At 53.5% G+C, this 23,827-nt stretch overlaps 2 protein-coding genes across 4 annotated transcripts; one reads left to right on the top strand and one right to left on the bottom strand.

The window, feature by feature from the left end:
• Positions 1-557: 557 nt before the first annotated feature.
• Positions 558-11,670, bottom strand: LOC141371964 (RPE-retinal G protein-coupled receptor-like). 3 transcript variants are annotated; one of them, XM_073890386.1, is made up of 7 exons: positions 11,582-11,670; positions 8,939-9,095; positions 7,669-7,802; positions 4,829-4,982; positions 3,296-3,413; positions 1,129-1,242; positions 558-689 (listed from the first exon to the last, which is right to left on the bottom strand). In XM_073890386.1, exons 1-7 carry the CDS (start codon positions 11,658-11,660, stop codon positions 558-560), a joined length of 888 nt encoding a protein of 295 aa, XP_073746487.1. In that variant the 5' UTR covers positions 11,661-11,670. The 3 variants fall into 3 exon arrangements, with proteins under 3 accessions (XP_073746487.1, XP_073746485.1, XP_073746488.1); XM_073890384.1 differs by having other exon boundaries at positions 7,669-7,790; XM_073890387.1 differs by lacking the exon at positions 1,129-1,242 and having other exon boundaries at positions 7,669-7,790.
• Positions 11,671-14,294: 2,624 nt separating this feature from the next.
• On the top strand, positions 14,295-22,916 carry LOC112830918 (leucine-rich repeat, immunoglobulin-like domain and transmembrane domain-containing protein 1). The gene is made up of 4 exons (XM_025881100.2): positions 14,295-14,416; positions 16,618-17,084; positions 20,168-20,473; positions 21,531-22,916. The coding sequence occupies exons 1-4, from the start codon at positions 14,295-14,297 to the stop codon at positions 22,499-22,501; spliced, it is 1,866 nt and encodes a 621-aa protein (XP_025736885.1). The 3' UTR covers positions 22,502-22,916.
• Positions 22,917-23,827: the final 911 nt, after the last annotated feature.

Below are 23,827 nucleotides of genomic sequence, written 5' to 3'. Positions count from 1 at the left end.
GGAACCAGAGGCACACACAGACTCAGTCGCTTGCACCAGATCTCAGTTTAATAAGTGGTATTGGAACGCTGACAGCCTGATCGGCCCTCCCACAAGAAACCAGGGGCTTTCACGCCTTTCTATGTAAGACTCGGAGCCCTGACAGCTGTTTTAATGAGGTTCCGTGTGCGTGGTGAGTACACATTATCTTGCTTAAACCTCACAGCGGCCCCGTGGAGACCTTATGTTATGGGTCAGGAAGCTCAGTTCAGAGGGAGTGACTTTGCCAAGGTGTCTCAACCTCTGTTTGGTGGACTGTGATGGAAACTCGTATCTGTCTGGTTCCAAAGTCCCAGGTCCTCCCACGCAGCCTGGGTGCTCTCTGAATGCCCCGTGTCCGACCGAGGCCCAGGCCCAACAGGGCCATTCCGAGGGGCGGGGTGGGGGGTGGGGGGAGTGAGTGTCTGGAGCTTGGCTTCTGAGGCTGCTGGGCAGGACTCCAGGGCAGCCTCCTAGCACCGGGCTCAGTCCAGGGGGTCAGGGGTGGGCCTGGGTCTGAGCAGCCCCCGGGGAGAACCTCACCGGGCTCGGTCCAGCTCGCTTCTCTGTGGTGAGAGGCACTGCCAAATTCCCCTGTGGACCATCTCCCTGCCCAGGGCATAGTTGATGGCATTGATCGTGGGCATTGTTTTGGCAATGAGGGCAGGCACCTGTTGGGACAGAAAAGTTCGGGGAAGAAGCCTCGCAACCTTGGCTCCTCTCCCTGGTCCCACTTGCTGACCCCAGTCCCACCCCCACCCCCCACCCGCCAGCCCCCAGTCATCTGTCCCGGGCTGGATTCTGCAACTCCCAAGGCCTCCTTGACCAGTTGGCAGATGACGCATGGAAGCACACCCCGTCCTGAGCACCAGTCTCAGCCTTGGTCCCAGAGTGTGGCTGTCCCTATCCTCTCACGCAAGGCCAAGGCAATGTCAAGGTGCCCCTCCGGGTGGCCCCCAAGAGAAGCAAATTCCCCGTGCAATAGGAGTGTTCCAAAGAAGAGAGGAAGAGACTACCAGGAGGCCAGAGAGCAGGAAAGAGAGACGGGGCAAGACGGAGAGACACAGAGATGGAGAGAGTTCTAACTCTGGGTCCGGGAGACGTCTGTACCATCTGCAGCTTGGGGGGGATGGCGCTCACATCCATGACGGTGGCAGAGAGATACAGGAGGGCATAGGGGCCCCAGCCGAACAGCAGCGTCCTGGCCGGCACAGTGGTGTTCACCTGCCGAGAGATCGTCACGGGAGGGAGGCACTGACTTGCTCTAGCCGGCTGTGGCCCCACGAGCGGGGGTGACCAGGTGGGCACGCAGCCGGGCGGGGCAGTGTGACCCAGCTGTGGGAAGGCGCTGAGCCTGCGGAGGACCTCGGGGCCAGATGGACCTCTCTGGCGTGTAAGCTGTGTGACCCTAAACCTCTCATTTAACCTTACTTGACTTCAGTTGTCTTGTTTGCAAAAATGGTTTGATAATGCTTCACTTACCTGGAGGCGGGGACCAGGGGGCGGATAATGAGCTCCCTTCCTGGTCCACGCTCTGGTTGAAGAGCTCTGGGCTCCATGGGTGTGGCTGGGTGATGCGGCTCCCCAGGCGGGGCTGCCCTCACACCTCAGTCCCAGAACCGGCTCGCCAGCAGCCAGCAGCCCGCAGCCGCCTCAGCGCACCCGCCCCCCCCGCCCCGCCCCGGCCGGTAGGTCTGTGCTGGGTTCCAAGCGGCTCTCCAAGGTGGGAGGTACAAGCCGCGGGCGGGCCCTGTGGTGCCGCCTCTGGCCACAGGGAGGCGCACGACTTGCGCTCTAATTTCCGGACGGAAGGGGCTCTTCCGGCTTCCCCTACACCCTCGGATGTTAAAATGCGGACGCTAAACATCAGTGCCTGTTACCTCTTCGCGTCTCCCTTTAACGAAGAAGGTGACTTAAGTTGAAAGAGGACAGGTTTCTTTGATGAAATAAAAATATGTCAGTTGGGAGACATTTATTCTCCTGAATTGCCCCTCCGTCCAAAAAAGAAAAGAAAAAAAAAAAAAAAAAGGGCTTCGCACTGACGGAGGGGCTCCGCGGCGGAGCTGAGGCCGGAGGAGCACGGAGCCCTCAGCAGAGAGAGTGTCGCCTCCGGGAATCGCTCTGCTCTTGACCGAGGTCCCCGCGCCCAAGCGCAGCGACCTCTGCTGATGCTGCGGGGACTGATGGGTTCAAGTCAGGAGGGGGGGAGGGGGGAAGAGAAAACCGGCGTGGCAGCCCTGTCTCCTGGCCGATTGAACTTCCAATAAATGTGGCGACCTTTGAGCGCCCAGGTCGTGCTTGGGCGGGCGGCGCGGAGGACTGCCCGGAGGCGGTGAGAGGCAAGGGGAGCATGAGCCCAAAGCCACGATTCTGGTCCCGGCCCAGCCCTCGTCCTCCCGCTGACTCAGAGCAGCCTGGATCTCCGGCTAAAATCGATTTGTACAGTCCTTTTCCAATTTACGGGGGAAAAAAATAAGGTGGCCGATTAAGTGTCTCAACAAAGATTGTTTCTTTTATGCACTATGACCACTTGGGTCATGGAGTCCCACACCTGGGTTTGATCCAATTCTGTGATTACTACTTTCAGGGCTTGTAGCTGGTTACTTAACCCGTACAGCCTCAATTTTCTAGTCTGTGGCAAAGTGATAACGAAACGTTCCTTAGAGAGTGGTTGGGAAGATGGAATGGCATAGTGCACAGAAAAGTAGTATTAGTATCTGATTTTTTTTTTTTAACTTGGTGCTTGTTATGGCTCGTCTGCTAGAGAGTGTCCAGGTGACAAAAGAAAACTGTGGAAAGGGAATATTAAGGCAGAAATTCAGAAATGGCCAGGAGGGCTTTTTTTTGAAGGATTGTTTTTCTTGGATAAATGTGCTTGCACGTGTGAGTTTATGTTGTGGATAACAACAGTCTGTGCCTGTGATTCAATTAAACATTTTGGAGCAATTTAAAAGAAGCATTTGAAGAGTATGTCATTTTGTGCCAACCCTTAAATCCTTGGGAAGAATGAAATGTGACAGCATGCATGGGGTCCAGCAGGGTGCCCTGGCTCTCGAGGTTATGGGGTTCCGTAAGCCTGAGCAGTCTTGACCCTTCCTCCCAGGTCTTGGCGATGCCCAGCAATGGCGAGGGTGCATTCCTGCCCTGACACCCCAAGCTCTGTAAATGCTGAATTTTTTCTGAAAACACAGAAAACCCCTAACTGCTGTCTCTCACATCATTCATGTTCCCTGAGAGGGACAGAGGGACTTCTTCCGCTCCGGGAGTTGGTCCTCACCTGAAGGTGGCCCGTCTTCCTGAGTTTCTGCTCCATGAACCGATAGGATGTGAGCGTGATGAAGAGAGGCAGGAAGAAGTTGAAAAAGGCCATGGTGAAGAGGAAGCTGGTGAAGTTTCTGCAGGCAGAGTGGGTAGAGGAGTCAGGACCATCTCTCGGGGGGAGATCAGCTGCCCTTGAAGGCTTAATTAGCCTTTGCTCTAGACAGCCACATGTGAGGAACTGCTCTCATCAGACAAAAACTCTGAGTGCGGTCACCCCCGGGTCCCAGACAGACTCCCCTTAGAGACAGGGAGCCACTGTGTCCTTCTTGAGTCTACCCCTAGGAGTTGGGGGGCTGAGATGAGGGAGAGTCCTCCGTCAACTCTCTGTTGGGCAGTTCAAGTGCTCAGCCCTGCTTTCTGTATGTGCCCCAAGCATGGAGAATGGGACACTTCAGTTTGGGAAACATGTTTGCCAAATGGAAGATAGGTCAGTGGACCAAGAGGAAGGATCATTCAAGGAATGCTTGGCACGGGGATTTGAAAGGGGTCTGCAGATGACAAAGAGACTGGACACTGTGTCACCGAAGAAACCATTGAAAGGACCACAGGAGGGCCTGGGCGCCCAGGGAGGGTCATGGGAAAGTGGGAGGGCTAACCAGGAACAGGTGGGGGTCACAGAAAGGCAGACTCCCATTCTGTGAAGGGAAGGCCATGTTACCTGGGTGCTGCCCAGTAGGGACGGGTAGGAGGAAAGCCTGCCAGAGGACTGGACACTGGCTGGGAGGATACCCGTAGGGAGTGCCCTGGAAGGACACTTGTACCAGACTTGTGTTCTCAAGTAGATTTCACCTGGAAAGCCTGTCTTCAGGGGCAGGTGTGCCATGAGTAAACATGTAAAGCAGATGAATGCAACATGCCTCTAGTAGAAGAGGGGAGCTGGAGCCCAGGTGGCCACTCCCCATGGTGTCCCCTAAAGGGTCTCTCTAAGCCCTGGTGTCCCCAGAGCCACATGGATGGGGCAGTACTAGACATATGCTCCATGATGGTGGGGGCCATCATGCATCAATCTTTTCCTAGGGCTTGGCCCAGGGGTTGGCTCACAGCAGATACTCGGGAAATTCAGAGAACTAAACTCTATGCCAAGGAGGTCCCTCCCAATGCAAAGACCTTAACGTTCTTTGGCTGTATTGAACAAAAGACACAACTCCCTTTAGAAACTGATCAAGTCAGAGCTGGGACAACTGACTGTACTGAAGTTGGCAAAGGGGTCACGGGACTCAGCGACTGTTGTAACTGACACAGACCAACGGCTCAGGGGGTAATACTCCTTCTTGGGCACAACTTTATACCCCAGTTTGCATAACATGCCCATCACTTGGCTGCCTTTCAGAATGGGCTTTCCCTAGTCCCACTGTCGACTTGCAAGTGGGCATCATGACCAAGGAGTTGAGATTGTCTGGCAAATGTTGACATTTCCCCATTTAGGTTTTCAGCTGTGACACTGTTGTTCCCAAGGAAGGGAGCCTTGGAGCTCCTCCTCCCACCTCACCTGTCCCCCCTGGAGTAGTCCAGGGTGCAGCACGTTCCAAGAGGCTCATAGTCATAGTGGCCCCAGCCCAGGAGGGGCATTGCTGCCCAGAAGGCAGAAGACAGCCACACACAGATCACCAAGGAGAGGGCCGTGTTCCATGCCAACTGGCTGCCTGCAGGGGAGAGAGGGGGAGGAGGGTCCGGAGGAGGTGCTAGCTAGGCAGGGCGCAGAAGAATGGACTTCATCCTCACACAGAATGTTCCTAAATCCCAGCTCTGATGCTATTAGCTTATTGCCTCAGGCAAGTTAAAAGTTTCTCTGAGCCTCCGTTTTCTCCTCCATGAAATGGGAATGATAATCCCTGTCTCAGAGGATGGTTATGAAGAATAAAAGAGATAAAGCGTGGTGAAGCCTCCTAGTGGACACTCTCTACCATCTTCTTTAGAGGACAGAGAAGGAGGGAGGAGCAAAGAAAGAGGTGCTTCCCCAAGTCGACTAGGGAAGAAGCATGGGCAGTGGTTTGGGTGAGGGTCATGAGGGAGGGAGGCAGAAGTCTGAACTTCCCACCATCCTTAGCTGTTGCTCAGACATAGGCCACTATCCCTGCTTCCAGGATACCCTCTGAGGACTTGGGGTGCCATCTCAGTGCTGATGGCAGGGGCTTGGTCCCAACAGCATCTTTTCATGTGACCAGTCCCAGTGACCTGACTGCCTCCATATCCCCTCCTCCCATGCCGCTCTCGGTAACAGCCTCATCCAGCCCTCCCATCCAGTGGTTCCTCCTGGCCCCAGCTTCAGAGGCCTTTTCCCTTGCGCCTTGTCTGTCTGTGGTTTGTCATGTTCTTTTGTGGACAAGGTCCCAGGGCAGAGGGCAGGACTCCGTGTGGGGTTCGGTCCACAGAGAAGAGCAGATCTACACCCTCCTTCATCCTGACACCGCGTCCACTGACAAACAGCCCCGGATGCAGTTTGCTTGAATGTGTCCTCCTGCTATGGACTGAATGTCTAAGCCCCCACCAGACTCCTCTGTGGAAGCCTTCATCCCCGTGGGATGGTATTCCTGGGGAGAGCCTTTGAGAGGTAATTGGGTCACAAGGTTGGAGCGCCCATAATTTGATGAGTGCCCTTATGTGAGAAGACACAAGGGAGATGATTTGTCTTCTCTGTGTGATGACACAGCAGGAAGGGAGCTGTCCAGAAGCCAGGAAGATGGCTCTCGCCAGAACCCGGCAGGGCTGCCACCCTGATCTTGGACTTCCGGTGTCGAGAAACTGTGAGAAATCCATCTCTGTTGTTTAAGCATCCAGCGTATGGTATTTTGTTATGGCAGCCCAAGCTGACAAAGACACCCCTCCCCCTAACTGTGGACACAATAATTAGTACCTACCATGACCCATGTATTGCTTCTTTGGCTTTCGAAGTGGATGACCATGGTGCTATGTCCAGGGTCACCCAGTATGGAGTAGATAAGCTCAGGCCCCCTCCATTCCCCTCCCCCATTTTCATATTGCTCCACGGTGCCGTCCAGCTCAGGAAAGGCTTTGCTCTAGGGACCCCAGAACAGGGATCAGCTGCTCTATACTGAGGGAGGGAAGCATGTTGCTGTCTGAGGAGGTGTGCATTGTGTATGTGCACGTGTGTGAGTGTGCATGTGCGCATACGTGTGCACATAGTGGTCTGAGGGAGCTTCGGGGGTCAGACTGGGACAGTAGTGGCAGGACAGGAGCTCCGAGGGCAGGTGGGGCAGGTGGGGCTAACCTGCCTCTAGAAATGATAAGCTTTGTTCTTATCACTTCTATCAACTCTCTGGCCTGGGGAGAGGTGTGTGACTTTCCTGGGGCGGGGGGGGGGGGGGGGGGGGGGGGTTGTGCGTGTGGGGTCAGGGAAGACCAGCAGATTCCAAAGGGGCCATGCCCAGGGCTTCAGGCCATGCTGGCCATGGACCCACAGCAGCCTCCATGCCAGGCAGAGCCACCTTTTGGGACCTGGGGCCCTCCTGGGAGTGACTGCCTCAGGAGACATTCCGGCCACGCCCAGTCACCCCCCCCCCCCAACCTCTACTAGCTGGGTGACCTGGGAAGCAACTTAACTTCTCTGAGCCTCTGCTTCCCAGTCTGCAAGTTGGAGTTTGCGATAAGGGTTAGCGGAGTCACAGCTCCTCAAAGTATGAGTGGGATTCTAGACGGCCGGTGGGTGAACATGTTTATTTTAATGTGTACTAAAATGATAAAGACATCAGAGATACTGTTTAGGAGGATACTAGAGCAGGTGTTTACATTTTTTAAAATGAATCACTTTTAAGAGAAAAAAATCAAGTAAATAACAGAGCAGGTGGTACAGTGACATGGCCGATTATGAAGGTGATATTTGACAACACGGCTTGGGAAATCTGGGGCTGGACTGGTCTTCATGAAGCCCTGGCATGGTGGAGGCCCCATGGAAGTGTGAGATACAGGGATACACGCCCACTACACACACACACACACACACACACACAGCCTCAAAGGGGCCTGTCTGCAAGGGCATTTTCTGTACCGATGATCTCATTTGATTTTCAGAATAAAACTGGGAGGTTGCTTATAAAAATCTGCTCTTAGAGGAGGCAGAGGTTCAGAGAGGACTCCTGACTTCTCTGAGGCTGCGATGACATTGAGGGCGCAGGCAGCCTTTCTGGCATGTGCCCTGGCACCTTTCCTGCCCACTCTCCCTGCCTCCCTCCTTTCCTGAATGCCCACGCCGCATACTCACGGACATGCACGCCCACCCACACTCCCCTGGACCGGGAAACGCTGAGCAGACCATTGACCTGCTCACCCTCGCGGTGTAGACGTCCCTCCCCGCTGGAAGCGCGGACTCACGCGTGCAGTAGTGGTGATAGCGCCCCCAGGCGATGGCCGCGCTGCTGCAGATGCTGCTCAGTGCTGTCACAAAGCCCTGGAAACCGAGAGCCTGGCAGCCTTCCGAGCCATAGGGCCAGCGCCTGTGGGAGACACTGGGGCCGGTGACCCCTTCCCTCTGTCCCTGCCCTACTCCCACACCTGCCCCTCAGGAGCGTGGAGGGCACCCTCCTGAATGTTGGCCCGGCTCCCCAGAAGAGGGCTTCTTTGTCTGCTTTTCCTATGAGGAAACAGGGGCCCGAGAGGTCAAGTTCCTGGGGTGAACAGGTGGAGCCCGATGCAAACTCCCTGGGCTCCATGTCTTTCTCTGCATTCAGAGGGACCAAAGGGTCTCTCTGTGTGGTCAGAAGCCTCCAGCACAGGAAATGGGACATCCTGGGAAGAAAGCCCATGCCTTTCTTCTATAGATAGGGAAACTGAGACTCTGAGAAGAAAAGGCACTGAGCCAAGGTCCCACAGCAGATGAAGGCAAGGTCAGAGGGTAGACCCCAGGACTCCCAGCTCTCGGCCCCATGGACCAAGCAATCGTAAGTAAAAGCTTCCATTGCCCCCTCACTGAACCCAGGAAGGGGTAGGAGGAGATCAGGGCAAGGAAGCCTCACGGATTCTGACCCCACAGACTGGTCAGCCCTGAGCAAGCACACTCAGGTGGGCTCCAGCCTCCGTTTGAGTGCCTGGAACCAGAGCAGGAATGTTCAGTTCACTTAAGAAAACAATCCTGTAAACACCAGACGCCGTGTTGAAAGATCCTGGTTTGCACCTAAGGAGGTTTTAGACACTTGTCAAAATCCTGTGGGCTTTTGCAAACACATCTGTCGGGCTTCCTGGGTGCCATGCATTGTTTTCAGTTATTTCCACATAATAACAAGTGAATACTTCCAGCCACCATATGAGTTAGGTAATAATAATTCAACTTACAGGAGAAGACAAGAGATAGAAACATGGAAGCCAGGGCTCAAATCTAGGCAGCCTGGTTGCAGGGCCTGTGCCCTTCATCCCTACAGTCAACCAGCTCTTTGGGGGTTTTGAGCAACGCCTGCGCTCCAGAAATCAGCCATTGCTCTTCAGGGATAGTGTGGAATTCGGATTTAGCCACGTACTGCCTGCCCACCCTGTCCCCTACAGTTTTCTCTAGGTGGGAAGAATGCCCCTGACCTGGCTGCCTAGTGCCCAGAGTTCAGGCCCCAGGCCGGGCCCCTGAGCTCGGAGGGGGGGAGGGGGAAGCGGGTACCGGAGGAGGCTGGATGTGGCTGCAATGAGGGCATTCAGGCTGATCCCAGTGTCCGCCAGAGCCAGGCTCAGCACCAGCAGGTGGATGGGGGTCCGCAGCTCCGGGGTCTTGCAGAAAGAGAGGATGGTGGGACTATTGAGGCAGAGACCAGTGAGAGCTGGAAAGAAGGGGGAGGCCAGTGTCAGGGCTACAGAGGCCGTCTGGGGTCAGACCCAGGGCCTGGGGTGGACGGAGCCTCAGCAACCTGCCCCCTTCATGCTCAGCTACCTTGTCGGTGCAGCTCGTCAAACACTTCTGAGAAGGGCTGGCTCTCAGATGCCACAGGCCCTAAGATGCACATCCTGCCCCTTCCTTACTCAAAGATAAGGAAGAAACCAGTAAGGTGCAGCACGGTTCATGCTGCAATAGTCACAGTCACTGACAGCTGCTGACACTTATCACAGCCTGGGCACTGGGCCAAGCGCTTTCTGACGGTCCTCCCGTTCCGTCTTCACCTGGATGCTGTCCTCCCCACGTGCAGCTGGGAAACAGGCTTAGAGAGACTAGTTAACTTGCCCTAAGCACACAGCCGGTGAGTGGCGGAGCTGGGACTCAGACTCACGTCTGTTGAATTCCAAAAGGCCACTCTGAGGGCTGTGCAGCAACATTAGGGAGAACCTGGGCAAAGGGTGTGGAGGTACGAGCCGGGGGCTGCCCGAGACAGCAAGCGGTGAGGTGAGCTGGAGGGGGCAACCTCAGGCAGCCGACAGACCAGACCTGGGGCTTTTGCTTGGTCCCTCACTTGCTGCTCCTTTTGGTCTCTGAACCCTGGCTTCCCCATCGGAAGGGAGAAATGGGGAAGGATCCCGCCTTCAAAACTGCAAGTGTAAGTATGGAGGTTCCTCAAAGCGTTGAAAATAGAGCTGCCCTATGACCCAGCAATTGCACAACTGGGTATTGACCCCAAAGATACAAATGTAGGGATCCGAAGGGGTACGTGCACCCCGATGTTTATCGCGGCAATGTCCACAATAGGTAAACCGTGGAAAGAGCCAAGATGCCCATCGACAGATGAATGGATAAAGAAGAGGTGGTATATATACACAATGGAATATTATGCAGCCATCAAAAGGAATGAGATCTTGCCATTTGCAACGACGTGGATGGAACTGGAGGGTGTTATGCTGAGCGAAATAAGTCAATCAGAGAAAGACATGTATCATATGACTTCACTGATATGAGGAATTCCTAATCTCAGGAAACAAACTGAGGGTTGCTGGAGTGCTGGGGGGTGGGAGGGATGGGGTGGCTGGGTGGTAGACATTGGGAAGGGTATGTGCTATGGTGAGCGCTGTGAATTGTGCAAGACTGTTGAATCACAGATCTGTACCTCTGAAACAAATAATGCAATATATGTTAAGGAAAAAAAAAGAAGATAGCAGGAGAGGAAGAATGAAGGGGAGTAAGTCGGAGGGGGAGATGAACCATGAGAGACGATGGACTCTGAAAAACAAACTGAGGGTTCTAGAGGGGAGGGGGGTGGGGGGATGGGTTAGCCTGGTGATGGGTATTAAAGAGGGCATGTTCTGCGTGGAGCACTGGGTGTTATGCACAAACAGTGAATCATGGAACACTACATCAAAAACTAATGATGGTATATATATATGGTGATTAACATAACATAATAAAATAAGAAAAATGTAGAATAAAAAAAACTGCCAGTGTTTACTAGGAGGACAGGGTGTGGAAGAACATTCTAGGAAAGGGGAGCAGCATGTGTAGAAACTTAAAGTGGTAAAATTTCAAGGCATGTTTGAGGACTGAGAGGGGTGCTGGATTGTAGGGTTCCTAGAAGAGAGGAAGAGGGGCAGGGCCCACAGACAATGGTGTCGGGGACCTCGGGGACCAGTCTAGTGACTGCCACTCCCTCCCCGCTATGCATTCTTGTTGGGGGAGGCAATGGACTGACGATTTCTCTGGATAAGTTGTGAACAAGGGCTGCATTCCTGATTAACCTAGTCCTGAGCTGACCCAGCACCACTGTCTCTAGTCCCAGCTCTGGCCTCAGGGAGCATCTTAGCGATTCTGGGCTGAGGCAGGCACTTCAGGGAGTCAGGCAGCCCCTGGAATGGAAATGCTTTGGGCTGGGGAATGGAGATGGTGGGAGCAATGTGGAGCCAGAGAGGATGGGGGCAAATGAAATTAAATCCTCAGTGTCTATCGAGGCTAGCACTTCACACCCATGACCCCTTCAAACCTTCACCACCACACACTTGGGGTCCGAGAACCTGGCTGACCTGGTTATAGTCACATGACAGAGCTGTCTCCAGAACCTACCAGAGGCCTGAGCTTATATGAGATTCTTAGGAGAATTTCCAGGGAGTGGGTTAAACTTTCTCCCAGCTGGAGGACAAGAAAAGGCCTGAACCTTGTTCTTGGTCATGTTTTGGGCAGATGTCCCTCACTCCCTGGGCCTTGCCTGGCTTCTCTCTCTCTCGGCTCCCAGCCTGCAGCCTGCATCCCACAGGTGCACCCGTCAGAAGCCCCAGGGGTGTAGGCACAGAGGAGTAGGGCTTGGGGGCCTCGTCTTGTCAACTCCATAGCTGTGGCCCGGATCGGGGAGCCCACTGGGTCCCCGCTCCACCCAGGTCCTTCCTGGCTCACCTTCTATCAGCAGCACCGTCCCCACAGCCAACACTTCCAGCTCGCTGAAGCCGTTGGGCAGGGACCCCGATTCTGCCATGCTGGGCCCTTCTCCCTGCCAGCCCAGCTCTTCTTTGGCTCTTTAAGCTAGGCCCCACCTTTTAAAGGGCCATTCCATGTGCTGGCACACGCAGGTGATTATGCTAGGCCTTGGGCTCCTTCCTGCTGCCCCCTTCCCTAAACTGTGCTTTTGGCCAAGTAGAAGGAACGCATTCACCAGTTGGACAGTGCAGCCTTTGTGAAGCTGGAATGGAACGCTTTCTCGTTCATTTCAGCCCAATGGGGCAGGATTAAGGTCCCAGAATCCAAACGGTGTGTGGCTAAGAGCCAAATTAGAAAAGAGTTGCATAACCAAGGGAGGGGTGGGGAACAGAAAGAGGGATTTAGGCGGCAGCTGTGCCTGAGAATTGGTTTGGAGCCAGGCCCTTCCATGTGTGTCCTCACAAGCGAAGGGGAAAGGATGATAACTGGCAAGCCAGCCATTGTCATAGAAAGAATCCCAGCCAGGACCAAAGATGAAGTTTGTGGTTCTGAACCTGCCATTAACCAGCTACGTGCGCTGGGGTGGAGCCACTGGGGTCTTCTCAGTTTCCTCCTTCGCAAGGTACACAAACATCTTTTCCCACGGCCTGCGTAAGTCTTGGTTAGAATACGTCATGGATATGGCCTCCAGGGCTGTAGCTCCCAACTCCCACAGGGCATTTACGCTCCACAAACATAAAAGTCTCCCAAGGCATGAGCTTGGCACAGAGGGGCTGACGTCTTAGTGGCCCCTCAACCCGCTAAGAGCCTTGCTCCTACAAATGAGAAGTTACGCATTGGCTGACAGTGAAAATTACACCCAGAAACACTGATCTGGAGTGATTTCACTCGTTTTCAGATAAAGAAACCAAAGGCCCGGAGCTCCATCAGCAATATAGCTAATGTTTAGGCCCCGCTAGGAGCCAGGCACTGTGCTAGCTGATCTGAGAATGATTCCTACAGCAACTCCATGAATTCTTTGCATTTCATGTGAGGAAGCAGGCTCAAAGCAGTTAGGAATTGACGTGAGGTCACAGAGTGATCTGTGAACGAAGCTGAAACAACAGCCCGACCTCCTGTCCCCAGACTCTGGGTCAAGCAGCTCATTCTATTCCACAAATATTTACTTCCTGTGCTTTTCCTGCTCTTGGTTCCCACTTAATCAAGCCTAACCACCCTGCAGGGCTGAGCTGACGGCCCCCATCCTCCCGGAAACCTTTCTTGATAACCCAGTTACCCCTTTTTCCTAATTTCTATCTTGCATTACCATGTGTCATTACCATATGTCAGGTTTTTTTCATGCCTACAAGACCGCAGAAGACTTCAAGGGACACGGGAAAGCAGAACAGGGCCAGGAAACAAGGTAGAGCTCCGTTAGGCTAGAGAGAGATGGGAAGACACCCCCAACAGAAGGCAGAAAAGGCAGGTGTGGGAATAATAAGGGCTGCCCTTTTTGGTTTGGGGCGGAGGAGGGACAGGTGGGAAACATTGAGAAAAGCATATTGGCTGGATTGGAAGAGAGGAAGAGAGGGAAACCAAATTTCCTGGAAGCCAAGATTGTCAAAACAGGCCCGGTACAGAGCTAGGCGTTTTATGTGTGCGCTGGGGCCCTAGGTATCTGCTTGGTCACACCTCACTGGTCTATGCCTGCCTAAGCCTACAGGTTTGAAGGACTGGGGAACCTTCTGGAAAAGCTGAAGGAAGCGGGAAGGGCATGCCGGACCAGAGAGCAGAACCTTGAGGTCAAACGTGAAGAATGAATGAGTGAAGGATGATGTCTATGATGGGACGAGGTGGGAGGCAGGCAACAATCAGCAAAAACTGAAAGCATTTTTTCTAAGAACTCCTGAGATCCTGCTCTGGGACTTTCCTCAGAGTATGATAACCAGAGGAGAGGGATGCTCTCTGCCCTCACACAGAGACACCTCACACCTTTGGCATTGATGATGATGCCCACGAGGGCTTGGCTTGGACAGTGTGTTCTGAGACTGGATGTCCACGGGGCATTCAGGGAGGCAGCTGCTTGCTCGGCAGAATGGGAAAGTTCATGAGTCCATGGAGCACACCTCTATGGTCTCCCCCAGATATCTGAATTTGAACCTTGGGATTTGAACCCTGACCCTTGAGCTTGGCTCTTTCTAATGTCTTTATCACCTTCATCTCAGTTCTTTCTCCCAATAAAACTGTCACAGGAGAGAATTTCCAATGGCCCTTATCATAGGCCAGGTCTGTTTTCATCTTCTGAGCCCAGGCACCCTGACACGGTCTGTGTATTCCACAGCCTGGCTGACATGGGGCGACTTTGCAGGTGGACAGCCGAGCTGGCCAGTTCATGAGCCACTTGCCCCTGGGTGGCTGCCCACCCGCCCCACCTTTCCACTCCCTGGCCTCTCTGTGCCAGGGGCCGTTGACACCGAAGAGGATCCCCCACCCTCACCCTCAGGACTGGGTGATTCCAGGAGCAATAAGCCGCTGAGTGCTGTGGCCAGGGCTCCCCTCCCTAATCCCCAGTCTGTCCCTGTTTATCCGATGGCCTCAGGAGGGGTTGTGGGGGGGCTGATGAGCCAGTGGGCAGCTGTCGGGCTTCCTGGGCTGGGACGACAGAGCAGTCCAGGGACAGGCCCCTGTCTGGGCTACAGAGGAGCCAGGAGCCATGAGGGTGGCAGTGGGCATGCTTTGGCTCCTGGCCCTCTGGGGGCACCCCCAAGCCCAGGGCTCCTGCCCCTCTCAATGCAGCTGCAGCCTCTACATCCTGGGTGATGGCAACAAGGCCAGGTATGGCACCCGGTGTGTGGGATCGGTAGCCCACCCCTGTCTCTGTAGCAGCTAGGCTGGGCTGGGAGGGCTGGATGCAGGGCCCCCAGGACATGGCTGGGTGAGACCTCCATCTTCTGGGCTCTTGAGACCCGGTGTCCTAGGGGGCTGGTCTGCTCTGCATTGTCCTGCAGCCAGCAGGGCGTGGGAAGTACCAAGTCCCTTTACACATGGGGGTGGGGGGGGCACAAGAGTGCCCACTCCGAGAAATCCGTCCTGAGTTCTCTTCCACGATCCTGGTGGCGAGGAAGCCTCTGAAGGGCAGGGGAGGTCTCCCCATTCGCTCTTTCTTTTCCTCTCCTCCCTTTCTTCCTCCCATTCCACCATCCTCCCTGTGTCTCCCCAGCCCCTTTTCTCCCAGGCCGCTTCCATTCTCTTATCTCAGCTCCTGGGGGTACACAATCACATCCCAGGTATTTCTTACCACCCCCCCCATAATGCGACCACCTGCCTCCTCATGCTTTCCCCACTTTGGGGCTCCTCTGGCCCAGCCCCCAGGAGCCTTGGCCTCAACCCATTTCTATGGGCTCTCTGAAAGCCCAGGAGTGCCCATTCCATGCAAGCAAGCACCCCTCCATCCTCAGCCTTTTCTTTCACTTCCCCAAGCCCCACCTGAGCCCCGAGGGCACCTCCATCCTCTCCTCCTCCCCTTCCTTGGGATGTTCCAAAGCCACTGTGATTTGTGGACCCTCGCTCTTCCACCAAGGCCCACTCTCCCTTTTCTCTCTGGCAGTCTTTACACTGTCTTCTTCCTGACATCTTCAACTTATCCACTAATGACCACTGCATTTCCTGACTTGCTCAGGGATTTTAGCTCCTGGTGCAGGGCCTTTCCTACCATCTTTTCAACATTTTGGCGTTGCATTCTCCCTTTCTCCCCTCGTCTTCTGATCAGGGCAGCAGGTTATCAGTGTGACTCTTACAATGATCCTGGCAATGGGTGTTGTGTTGATTGGGTGTGAGGGGATGGAGAGAATGGAGAGTCACCCCCAACAAAGGATACCCCATGTGGTCTGAAAAACAAGAAGAACTCCATTCTTGACCTAAGGCTCTGATGCTCTAACTCATATGGATCATCAGACGTAAGGATCCTCTCCCCAAGGAAAGCCAGGGCTGAGCCCTGAGCAGGCCAGGAGATAGCCCGTGGTGAGGGTCAGTGTGACCAGGATGATGAAGAGCCTCTACTGCCCCTACCTCCAACAGAAAGCACAGGGCTCAAAGTCACACAGCATCGGTGACAGACCTGGTCTTAGAATGCAGCGCTTAATAGAAAAAGGTTTAGGAAGTTACTGTCTGGGCTGAGGGATCATTGCAAGGAGCTTACAGTGCTGGAATACCAAAATTCGTGATAATGGTCAATAAATAGCTTTGCACTCCTACCAGTGACAGATAGGCAGAGCGGGTACACAACATGACCTCATTTAACCCCCAAAACCACCCTGTGAGGTGGAGTCTATTACTGGAAACTGAGGAAATAGAAATTATATAATATACTCAAGGACACATAGCCAGCAAACAGAGAGCCCAGATATGAATCCAACTGCGGGCGCAAAGTCCTAGCTCTTAAACGCTTTAATCGTCTCTGGTCCCTGAGTCAGGTGAGTCCTGAGGTACCCAGTGTATGGCTTCCATTTCTGACGCCCGCTGAGATAGATATATATAGATATATATCTATATCTATATTTGAATTTATATTTATATTTTTTTAATGAAGAGAATCCAAAGTAGTCACCAAAACGGAGGTATAATTTAATAAAGGAACACTTTTAACACCTATGTGCAGTGCTGCAATGCACAAAATGATCTCAGGATTTATGAACACTCTTCATTCTTAGTGCACGGCAGGTGGTGTGAGGTGCATAACAGGAGATAACAGTTTAAGCTTCAGGCCAGTGATGAGACCAAAGGGCCCTCTGGGACCCCCGTGCAAGGGTCTGAAAGCAAGAACCGTCCCCCACCCGCCCGAGAAGGGAAATCAGGAGGCTGCTTGGTCCTGGCCCATGTCCAGGGCCCAGCGCAGCTCGGAGCCTCGGTTCTGGGGTCCGGTCTTCCGTGCAGACCAGGAGGCCTCGTGAAGGGAAGTCCGGGAGTGAGCGGGGCAAGAGGGGGGATCTCGGACCCGACAGGACCGTCGCTCCAATGTCCCCCATTTCTGTGACCAGGACGGTGGTGTGCAGCGACCCGGACATGACCCTGCCCCCCGCGTCCGTCCCTCCGGACACCTCCAGACTGCGCCTGGAGCGCACGGCCATTCGCAGGGTGCCCGGGGAGGCCTTCAGGCCGCTGGGCCGCCTGGAGCAGCTGTGGCTGCCCTACAACGCGCTCAGCGAGCTCAGCGCCCTGATGCTGCGGGGCCTGCGCCGCCTGCGCGAGCTGCGCCTGCCCGGGAACCGCCTGGCCGCCTTCCCCTGGGCGGCGCTCAAGGACGCCCCCCAGCTGCGGCTGCTGGACCTGCAAGCCAACCGGCTCTCCGCCGTGCCGCCCGAGGCCGCGCGCTTTCTGGGGAACCTCACCTTCCTCGACCTCTCCAACAACCAGCTGATGAGGCTCCCGCAGGAGCTGCTGGCCACCTGGGCTCACCTGCAGACCGGGCCCTTCCTCCCCGGCCACCGCACCAGGCTGGTGTTAGGTAAGGGAAGGCATCCTTTACTTGGAGCCACTTTGGGGAGCCTCGGGGCGGTGGGGGTGGGGTGGGGGTGGGGGTGGGGGCGGGGAGTCTTAGGAAAATTATTAAGCCTCTCTGAGTCTCTGTTCCTTACCTGAAGAATAGAAATCACGCCTGCCTTGGGGGTTCGAGTGAAGATTGGGTGAGAGGCACACACAGGCCGCTTTGGAGCTCAAGCTGCTGCCAGTTCAAATCCCAGCGCTGCCTCTTACTAGCTGTGTGTCCCTGGGGAAATTGCTTAGCTTCTCTGTGCCTTGGTTCCCCTCTGTGAAGAGAGAATGATAAGACTATCCATCTCAAAATGTTGGAGTTGTGGGTAAAAAAACAGTCCTTAGCTCACGGTAGGTACATGTGGCAGGCACAGTGATGTGCCACCCTGGTCCCCGTCAAGGTAGGACTGGCTGCCCCGCTTTTGCAGGTGCTGTCAGTGGCTTTCAGGGACAGCCTTCGCTGCAGAGTAGCCTTGCCCAAGGCCACCCACCCTTTCTGGACACAGCTTTCATCCCAAGACCTGTCAGGTGGGAGTCAAAGGGCCCAGCGACTTGGCATGACTAAGATGAGCTATTTCAGCTCCGGAGCCCCCCAGGGGTTCACCAGGCCCCCATTCATCTCAGCTCCATGTCTCCCTCCTGCTTCCTTCCTTCCTTCCTCTCCTCCTTAATGAACATGCTGCATGCTAATCTTCATCTCAGGGTCTGCTTCCGGGAAATCCAACCTCCAACAATCTTCAAAGCCTGTGAACACTCCCCATCCCCTTGAGAGTCTCCTCGGAGCACTAAGTATGCCTACATGGCAGGAAGGTGGTCCTAGCTCTTTGCTAATTGGTCAGTCCTTACTGGCCATCTAGCGTTAGTGTGGCCCTGAAGCTTTCCTAAATTTCTTGCCCCCTCATAGAACTTGACCCTCGCCACATCCCAGGGTAGATAGTACAAGTACAAGCCCTTTGTTTTACAGAACAGACACGACCTAAGGGTTAGTAAGTAGTGGTTTGGGCCTAAGGCTCATGTCAGATAGACTGGTTCTCTTTCCTCTGTCCTATGAGGGGATGGTGGCAGAGGGTGGGTGGTAGGGAGTGGATGGGTAGTAGCAGAAGAGAGACCTCCTAGCAGGATGTGCCTGGAGCCTTGGCTCGTAGGGGGTTCAGTACCAGGGGCTGGAGCAATCTTAGAATGGTTTGGGGCAGCTCCTGCCCTAAGGCCCAGGAGAATCTCAGGAGGAGGGAATATTTAGAGGCCTTACTGCCTGGAAGCAGGGCAGGGAACAGCAAGCCCCATTTCAGCTCCATCCACCCTGCAGACTTTCTCACCTGATAAAGGATAGTGTATAGGATACTACTTACATGGAAAAAATTGGTTATTTGAAAATAAAATTTAACTAAGTGCCCTTTAAACATATATATATATATATATGCTTTACAGAAAAAGCTAAAGACTCTTTTTTCCTTCTTCTGATTCTAATTCCTATTCCCCCTTCTAACAGGTAGCTACTGTTATGTTTATTTGCATGTTCCCTATCTTTTAGAATGCATTTACATGCATATATATATATATGCACATAGAAATTCTTTCTGTGTTTTACATAAAATTTCATATTGTATAGAGCATATTGTATATATCAACTAGCACTAACTTTTTCACTCAGCAATATGTCTTGGAGATCTAAGTTACTACAAATGGATCAATTTCGTTTTTTGTCAACTGCATAATTTTCCATAGTAGAGTTATACTACAGTTAATTTAGCCATTCTACCTTCAATGGACCTTTAGATTGTTTCCATTATTTTACTAACACTTATGATGACACAGAACATTCTTGAAAATACATCCTTGTGCACGCAGACAAATGTTTCTCTAGGATAGGAACTGAAAGGGGAATTCTAGGTAATGGAGTATGCACATTAGACATTTTGATATCAGTCTGTGCATGCACTACCAGTAGTGCATGAGACCACCCATGCAGGTGTTCTCACTCTGAGAGTATATTGCCTATGAATGTGGGGTCTTAGTTCTAGGTGCTGGGGATACAGCAGAAAAGAAATAGATGAAAATCTCTTCCCTCATGAGGCTAATAATGAAAAGGTTTGGAATGTTTAACTTTTGCCAGTTTGAGGGGTAAACCTTTCCCTGTCATTTAACTTTGCTGTTTGCATTAATTCTTTGGGGACTCTGTTACAACAGGTGAAAGCCAGCTAGCTCACTGCCACAACGGGGCAGTGATGATTCTTGGGGTGCAGATATATCATTAAATGCATTTAATCAGTGACACAGGGTAGCAGCTACCAGAGGGATGGGTTGAGGATGGGTGGGGAAAGGAGCTAGCATCCTCCCAGCTAGTGTTCAGAAGGACCCGAGAGTCATGGATGTACAAGCAGATGAATCTAACCCCCTAACCCCAACCCTTGACATTTCCCCTTCCAACTGTATCAAATATATGTATGTAAATAAATCATAAGCCACTGATTCTCAGACATACTATTGAATTTGATAACAGTCTTTGGAGGATAAAAAGACACCACATTAAATGCATTCATTTCATATTTCAGAAATGGAAACATATAAAAAGGAATTGTGTCTTAGAAGTCAGGACACATGATACCCCTCTATCTATAGAAGGTTCTTGGGCAGAGTGGGTACAGTGACCTACTTTCATCTTTATAAAGAAGTTCAATTTTAAAGTAAAGAGGGCTGGACATGACATAGGATTTGATTTCCTGGCCTCCTCACTCCTCCCCTTTTGAGCTTGTATCAAAGGGACCATGGCCCAGAGCAGTCACCCTCATTGCTGGGGTGATGCTGAAAGTGCCACATAAGCTGGGAGGACAGAAGTCAAGGGTCAGGGGTCATGAAACATTTTGAGAAATGGATTTTGGAATATGGCAGGTACTACTACTGCTCCACAGCTAGCGAGGCAAGGAGCTGGACCTGGAGGCCAGTTCTGCTGACTCTGAGCTCAGGACACGCCTTGTCCTCCCTGAGGGGGAAGAGGAGCTGGCCGTGGGGGGCTGAATATCGAGTGCTCACTGCTTGCCTCCCTTTCCGCCCCTTCAGGGCTGCAGGACAACCCCTGGGCCTGCGACTGCCGCCTCTATGACCTAGCCCTTTTCCTGGAAGGCTGGGCCCCACATCTGGCCTTCATAGAGGCCAGGCTGAAGTGCGCCAGCCCACGCAGCCTGGCCGGAGTGGCCTTCAGCCAGCTGGAACTGAGGAAGTGCCAGAGTCCTGAGCTCCGCCCAGGGGTGGCCAGCGTCAGGTCCCCACTGGGCAGTGCGGTATTGCTGCGTTGTGGGGCCACCGGCGTCCCTGGGCCAGAGATGAGCTGGAGGAGAGCCAACGGGCACCCACTCAACGGCACAGGTGTGTGAGCTGCAGGGACCGTGCAGGCTGAGTCGGGGGAGGTCGGGGGACAGTGGCTCTCAACCTGTCTTACATGTTCCAGGAGCCACCCCATCCGGGCCCACCCTGGGAGGGACAAGATGCTGCCATTTTGGTGAAAGAGACTCTTAGTACATTTAGTATTTAGAGTAAGTGTCCAAGTGTAATTGTTAAGCCAGTATCACGAGGAGTAATTAACTATATGAGTTACCATCTCTTGAGCTCCTCACGTGTTAGGTATATTAGGCACAGTGTCATTGAACTTTAAAGAACAACCTGATTATCCTTCTTGTTTTGTAAGTAAACAGACTCTGAGAGGCTAAATGCTTGGCTTACAGCACAGAGCCTGTGGTCTTTTTGCTGTGTAGACAGAGATGGCTCATCTCTGGCCTGGGCTGGTGGGATTTGCAGGAGTCACGGCTCACCTGTGGGCAAAAAGGGGGCCGAGGAGCAATCATTTCTTAGTGCCTGACCAGAAAACCTCATGTCTCTCGCTACTTTCTTAGGCGTCTCCTTCAATTAGGTTGGCAAGTGCTGCTCTAAGACTGTGAGTTTGAAATCAGTTTACAAACAAAACTGGATCAGGATCTCCATTATGTTAAAACAGAGTTGAAAATGCTGGGATTGAGGTGGCAGTGCGTCTGGACAGGGTGGTCATGAACTTCCATCTGGGCCTCTGCCTCATGTTCACCTGATGCACCTAATCCCCCCACCCCCCAAGCGCTGTCTGCTGCCCCAAGGAGTCCGTTCTGTAGGACTCCAGGGTCCTGAGGAATATTGCTTGACCACCTCAGATTTAGAAGGCAGATCATCTTTAGACTTGGCCTGAGCCTAGGTCTCCCTACCTTGAGCCCCGGAGATCTTGATCCCCTTGGCTAGTCTAAGAACAGTTGAATGACTCTCAGTGTTTTCTTGGGATGACAAGGTCTGCTGCATATACAGGAGTATGCACAGTCCAAGGGCTGTGAACTTGGCCCTGGCAGGAAGCTGGGGGCCGAGGAGCCCATTCATTTTCCCACTTATGCCTCTTTCCCCGCAGTGCACCAGGAAGTCTCCAGCGATGGCACAAGCTGGACGCTGCTGGGCCTGCCTGCTGTGTCCCCCCCTGACTCTGGAGACTACATCTGCCAGGCCAAGAACTTCCTAGGAGTCTCTGAGACTGTCATCTCCCTGGCCATCACTGAACCTCAGGCTTCCACGGAACGGAGTGGGAGCCCAGGGACACTGTGGGCAAGGGGCGAGGGGGCAGAAGCTGCCGCGTACAACAAGATGGTGGCCAGGCATGTCCCTGACATCCCCGGACCTGCTGTCCCAGCCACCAGGTCCCCTGTGGCCAACATGAAGGGGGAGCTGAGCCTCCAGCACTTCCAAATGGGGATCCCAGGAGGGCGCTCAAGTGGGCAGGCAGGACGCCAGGAGGCCCGAATGGTGAGGTCTCTCAAGGTGGTGGGAGACACTTACCAGAGCGTGACCTTGGTGTGGAAGGCCCCCCAGGCTGGCAACACGACCACCTTCAGTGTCCTCTACGCGGTCTTTGGGCAGCGCAGCATGCGGCGGGTGGTTGTGCAGCCTGGGAAGACCAGCGTCACCATCCGTGGCCTGGCGCCCAAGACCAAGTACGTGGCGTGTGTCTGTGTGCGGGACCTGGTGCCCCAGAAGGAGCAGTGTGTCATTTTCTCCACGGACGAGGTGGTAGACGCCGAGGCCACCCAACGGCTCATCAACGTGGTGGTGATCAGTGTGGCTGTTGTCATCTCCCTGCCCCTCACCCTGCTCGTGTGCTGCGGGGCTCTGCAGCGGCGCTGTGCCAAGTGCCCCATGGGGGGCTCTGCCGAGGCCGCGGGCGCCTACGTCAACCTGGAGAGGCTGGGTCACAGCGAGGACGGCTCCGAGGAGCTGTCCCAGCACAGCCTCAGTGAGGCCGACAGGCTCCTCTCGGCCCGGTCCAGCACGGACTCTCAGGTCCTGGGCGCCAGGGGCGGCCGGCGGATCAATGAGTACTTCTGCTGAGGGGGGCGTTCCCTCCAGATGCCCACACACCTGCTGCCATCCCCTCTCCCTCTGCTCCTCCCACCTGCTTACCTGGACACCCGAGTCCACACTCACCCACTCTTGCTGGCTCGGGTACCTGATTCCTCATACATTTACACGCAGCGACGACTGCTAACTTACTAAGCACTTACGGTGTGCCAGGAAGTGTTCTAAGTGCTTTATGTACATTAGCTTAATCCGTTCTCATCACAGTCCTTTGCAGCAGGCCCTACGTGTTCTCCCCATTTTCCTGGAGAAGAAACGGGGGGATTAACCAACTTGCCTGTATCTGTCAGTTTTTTCTGTGTAACAAATAACAGCAAGATCTCAGTGGTATACAGCAACAAGCCCTTATTTTCACACAATGACAGGTCTGCAGGTTGACCGGGGTGGCTCTGCTCCATGAGTTCTATTTGGGGCCCAGGATGGAAGATCACTGGTTACTTGGGGCAGACTTCTTTCTTGGAGGGGTCAGATGATATCAGAGGAATGAGCAAAAATAAGCAACGTCTCTTAAGTTCTCAGCTTTAGAACTGGCACCCTGCCATTGCTGCCCCTATCCTATCTGCCAAAGCAAGTCCCATGGCCAAAGCCAACTTTCACAGAGCAGACAAGGACGGCTCTCCCAGGGAGGTGATGGTGGGGCAGGAAATAGTGTGCCGAGCACTGGTCTGATCCTACTACATTGTCCACAGCCGCTCTGGAATCTGGACCAGGAATTGGTTCCAGAGTTGACAGTCCTTACCACTCCCCACTCTGGCATCTGGATTACATTTATGCTAGCTTGTAGACACTCACATACACAATCTCTTTATGTTTTAGCCACATCTGTACAGTCATATACACGCAGAGACACACGCTGTGCCCTCACCGTATACGCTTAGGGATTCTAACATTTTTTTTCTCTGGGTGCCATTCTACCTACATAATCATTTGATTTTCAATAAATTCTAGAGGTTTGGATGATGCCAAAGAGACTCCTGCTTATTTACTCTCAGAATGTCAGGCTGAAGGAATCTGAGTCTGAGAGATCCTTCATGGTGGGTGGCACAGGACATTCAATGCTGTGGGGCATACAGCTCACCTCTGTCCCCATGTAGCAGCCTTTGTTATTTGACTGAAACTTACCTGGGTTCCTGAGGGTGTCTCAGGGCTTCCCAGTCATTCAGGAAGCCATTTCAAAGTAGGATTCCTGCTCAGTTTGCTTAAAACTGGGAAAGCGCTGAGATACTGTCTCTGTGCACAAGTGAAGGTGAATGTTCCCAGCAAAAGGGTCAATGTTGTGACTTGTCTGCAAGACTGAGC

Source organism: Callorhinus ursinus, unplaced genomic scaffold, assembly GCF_003265705.2.
Source record: "Callorhinus ursinus isolate GAN/ISIS: 27379988/994484 unplaced genomic scaffold, GSC_fseal_2.0 scaffold147, whole genome shotgun sequence".
NCBI lineage: Eukaryota > Metazoa > Chordata > Mammalia > Carnivora > Otariidae > Callorhinus > Callorhinus ursinus.
This window is presented reverse-complemented; position numbering and strand designations above follow the sequence as displayed.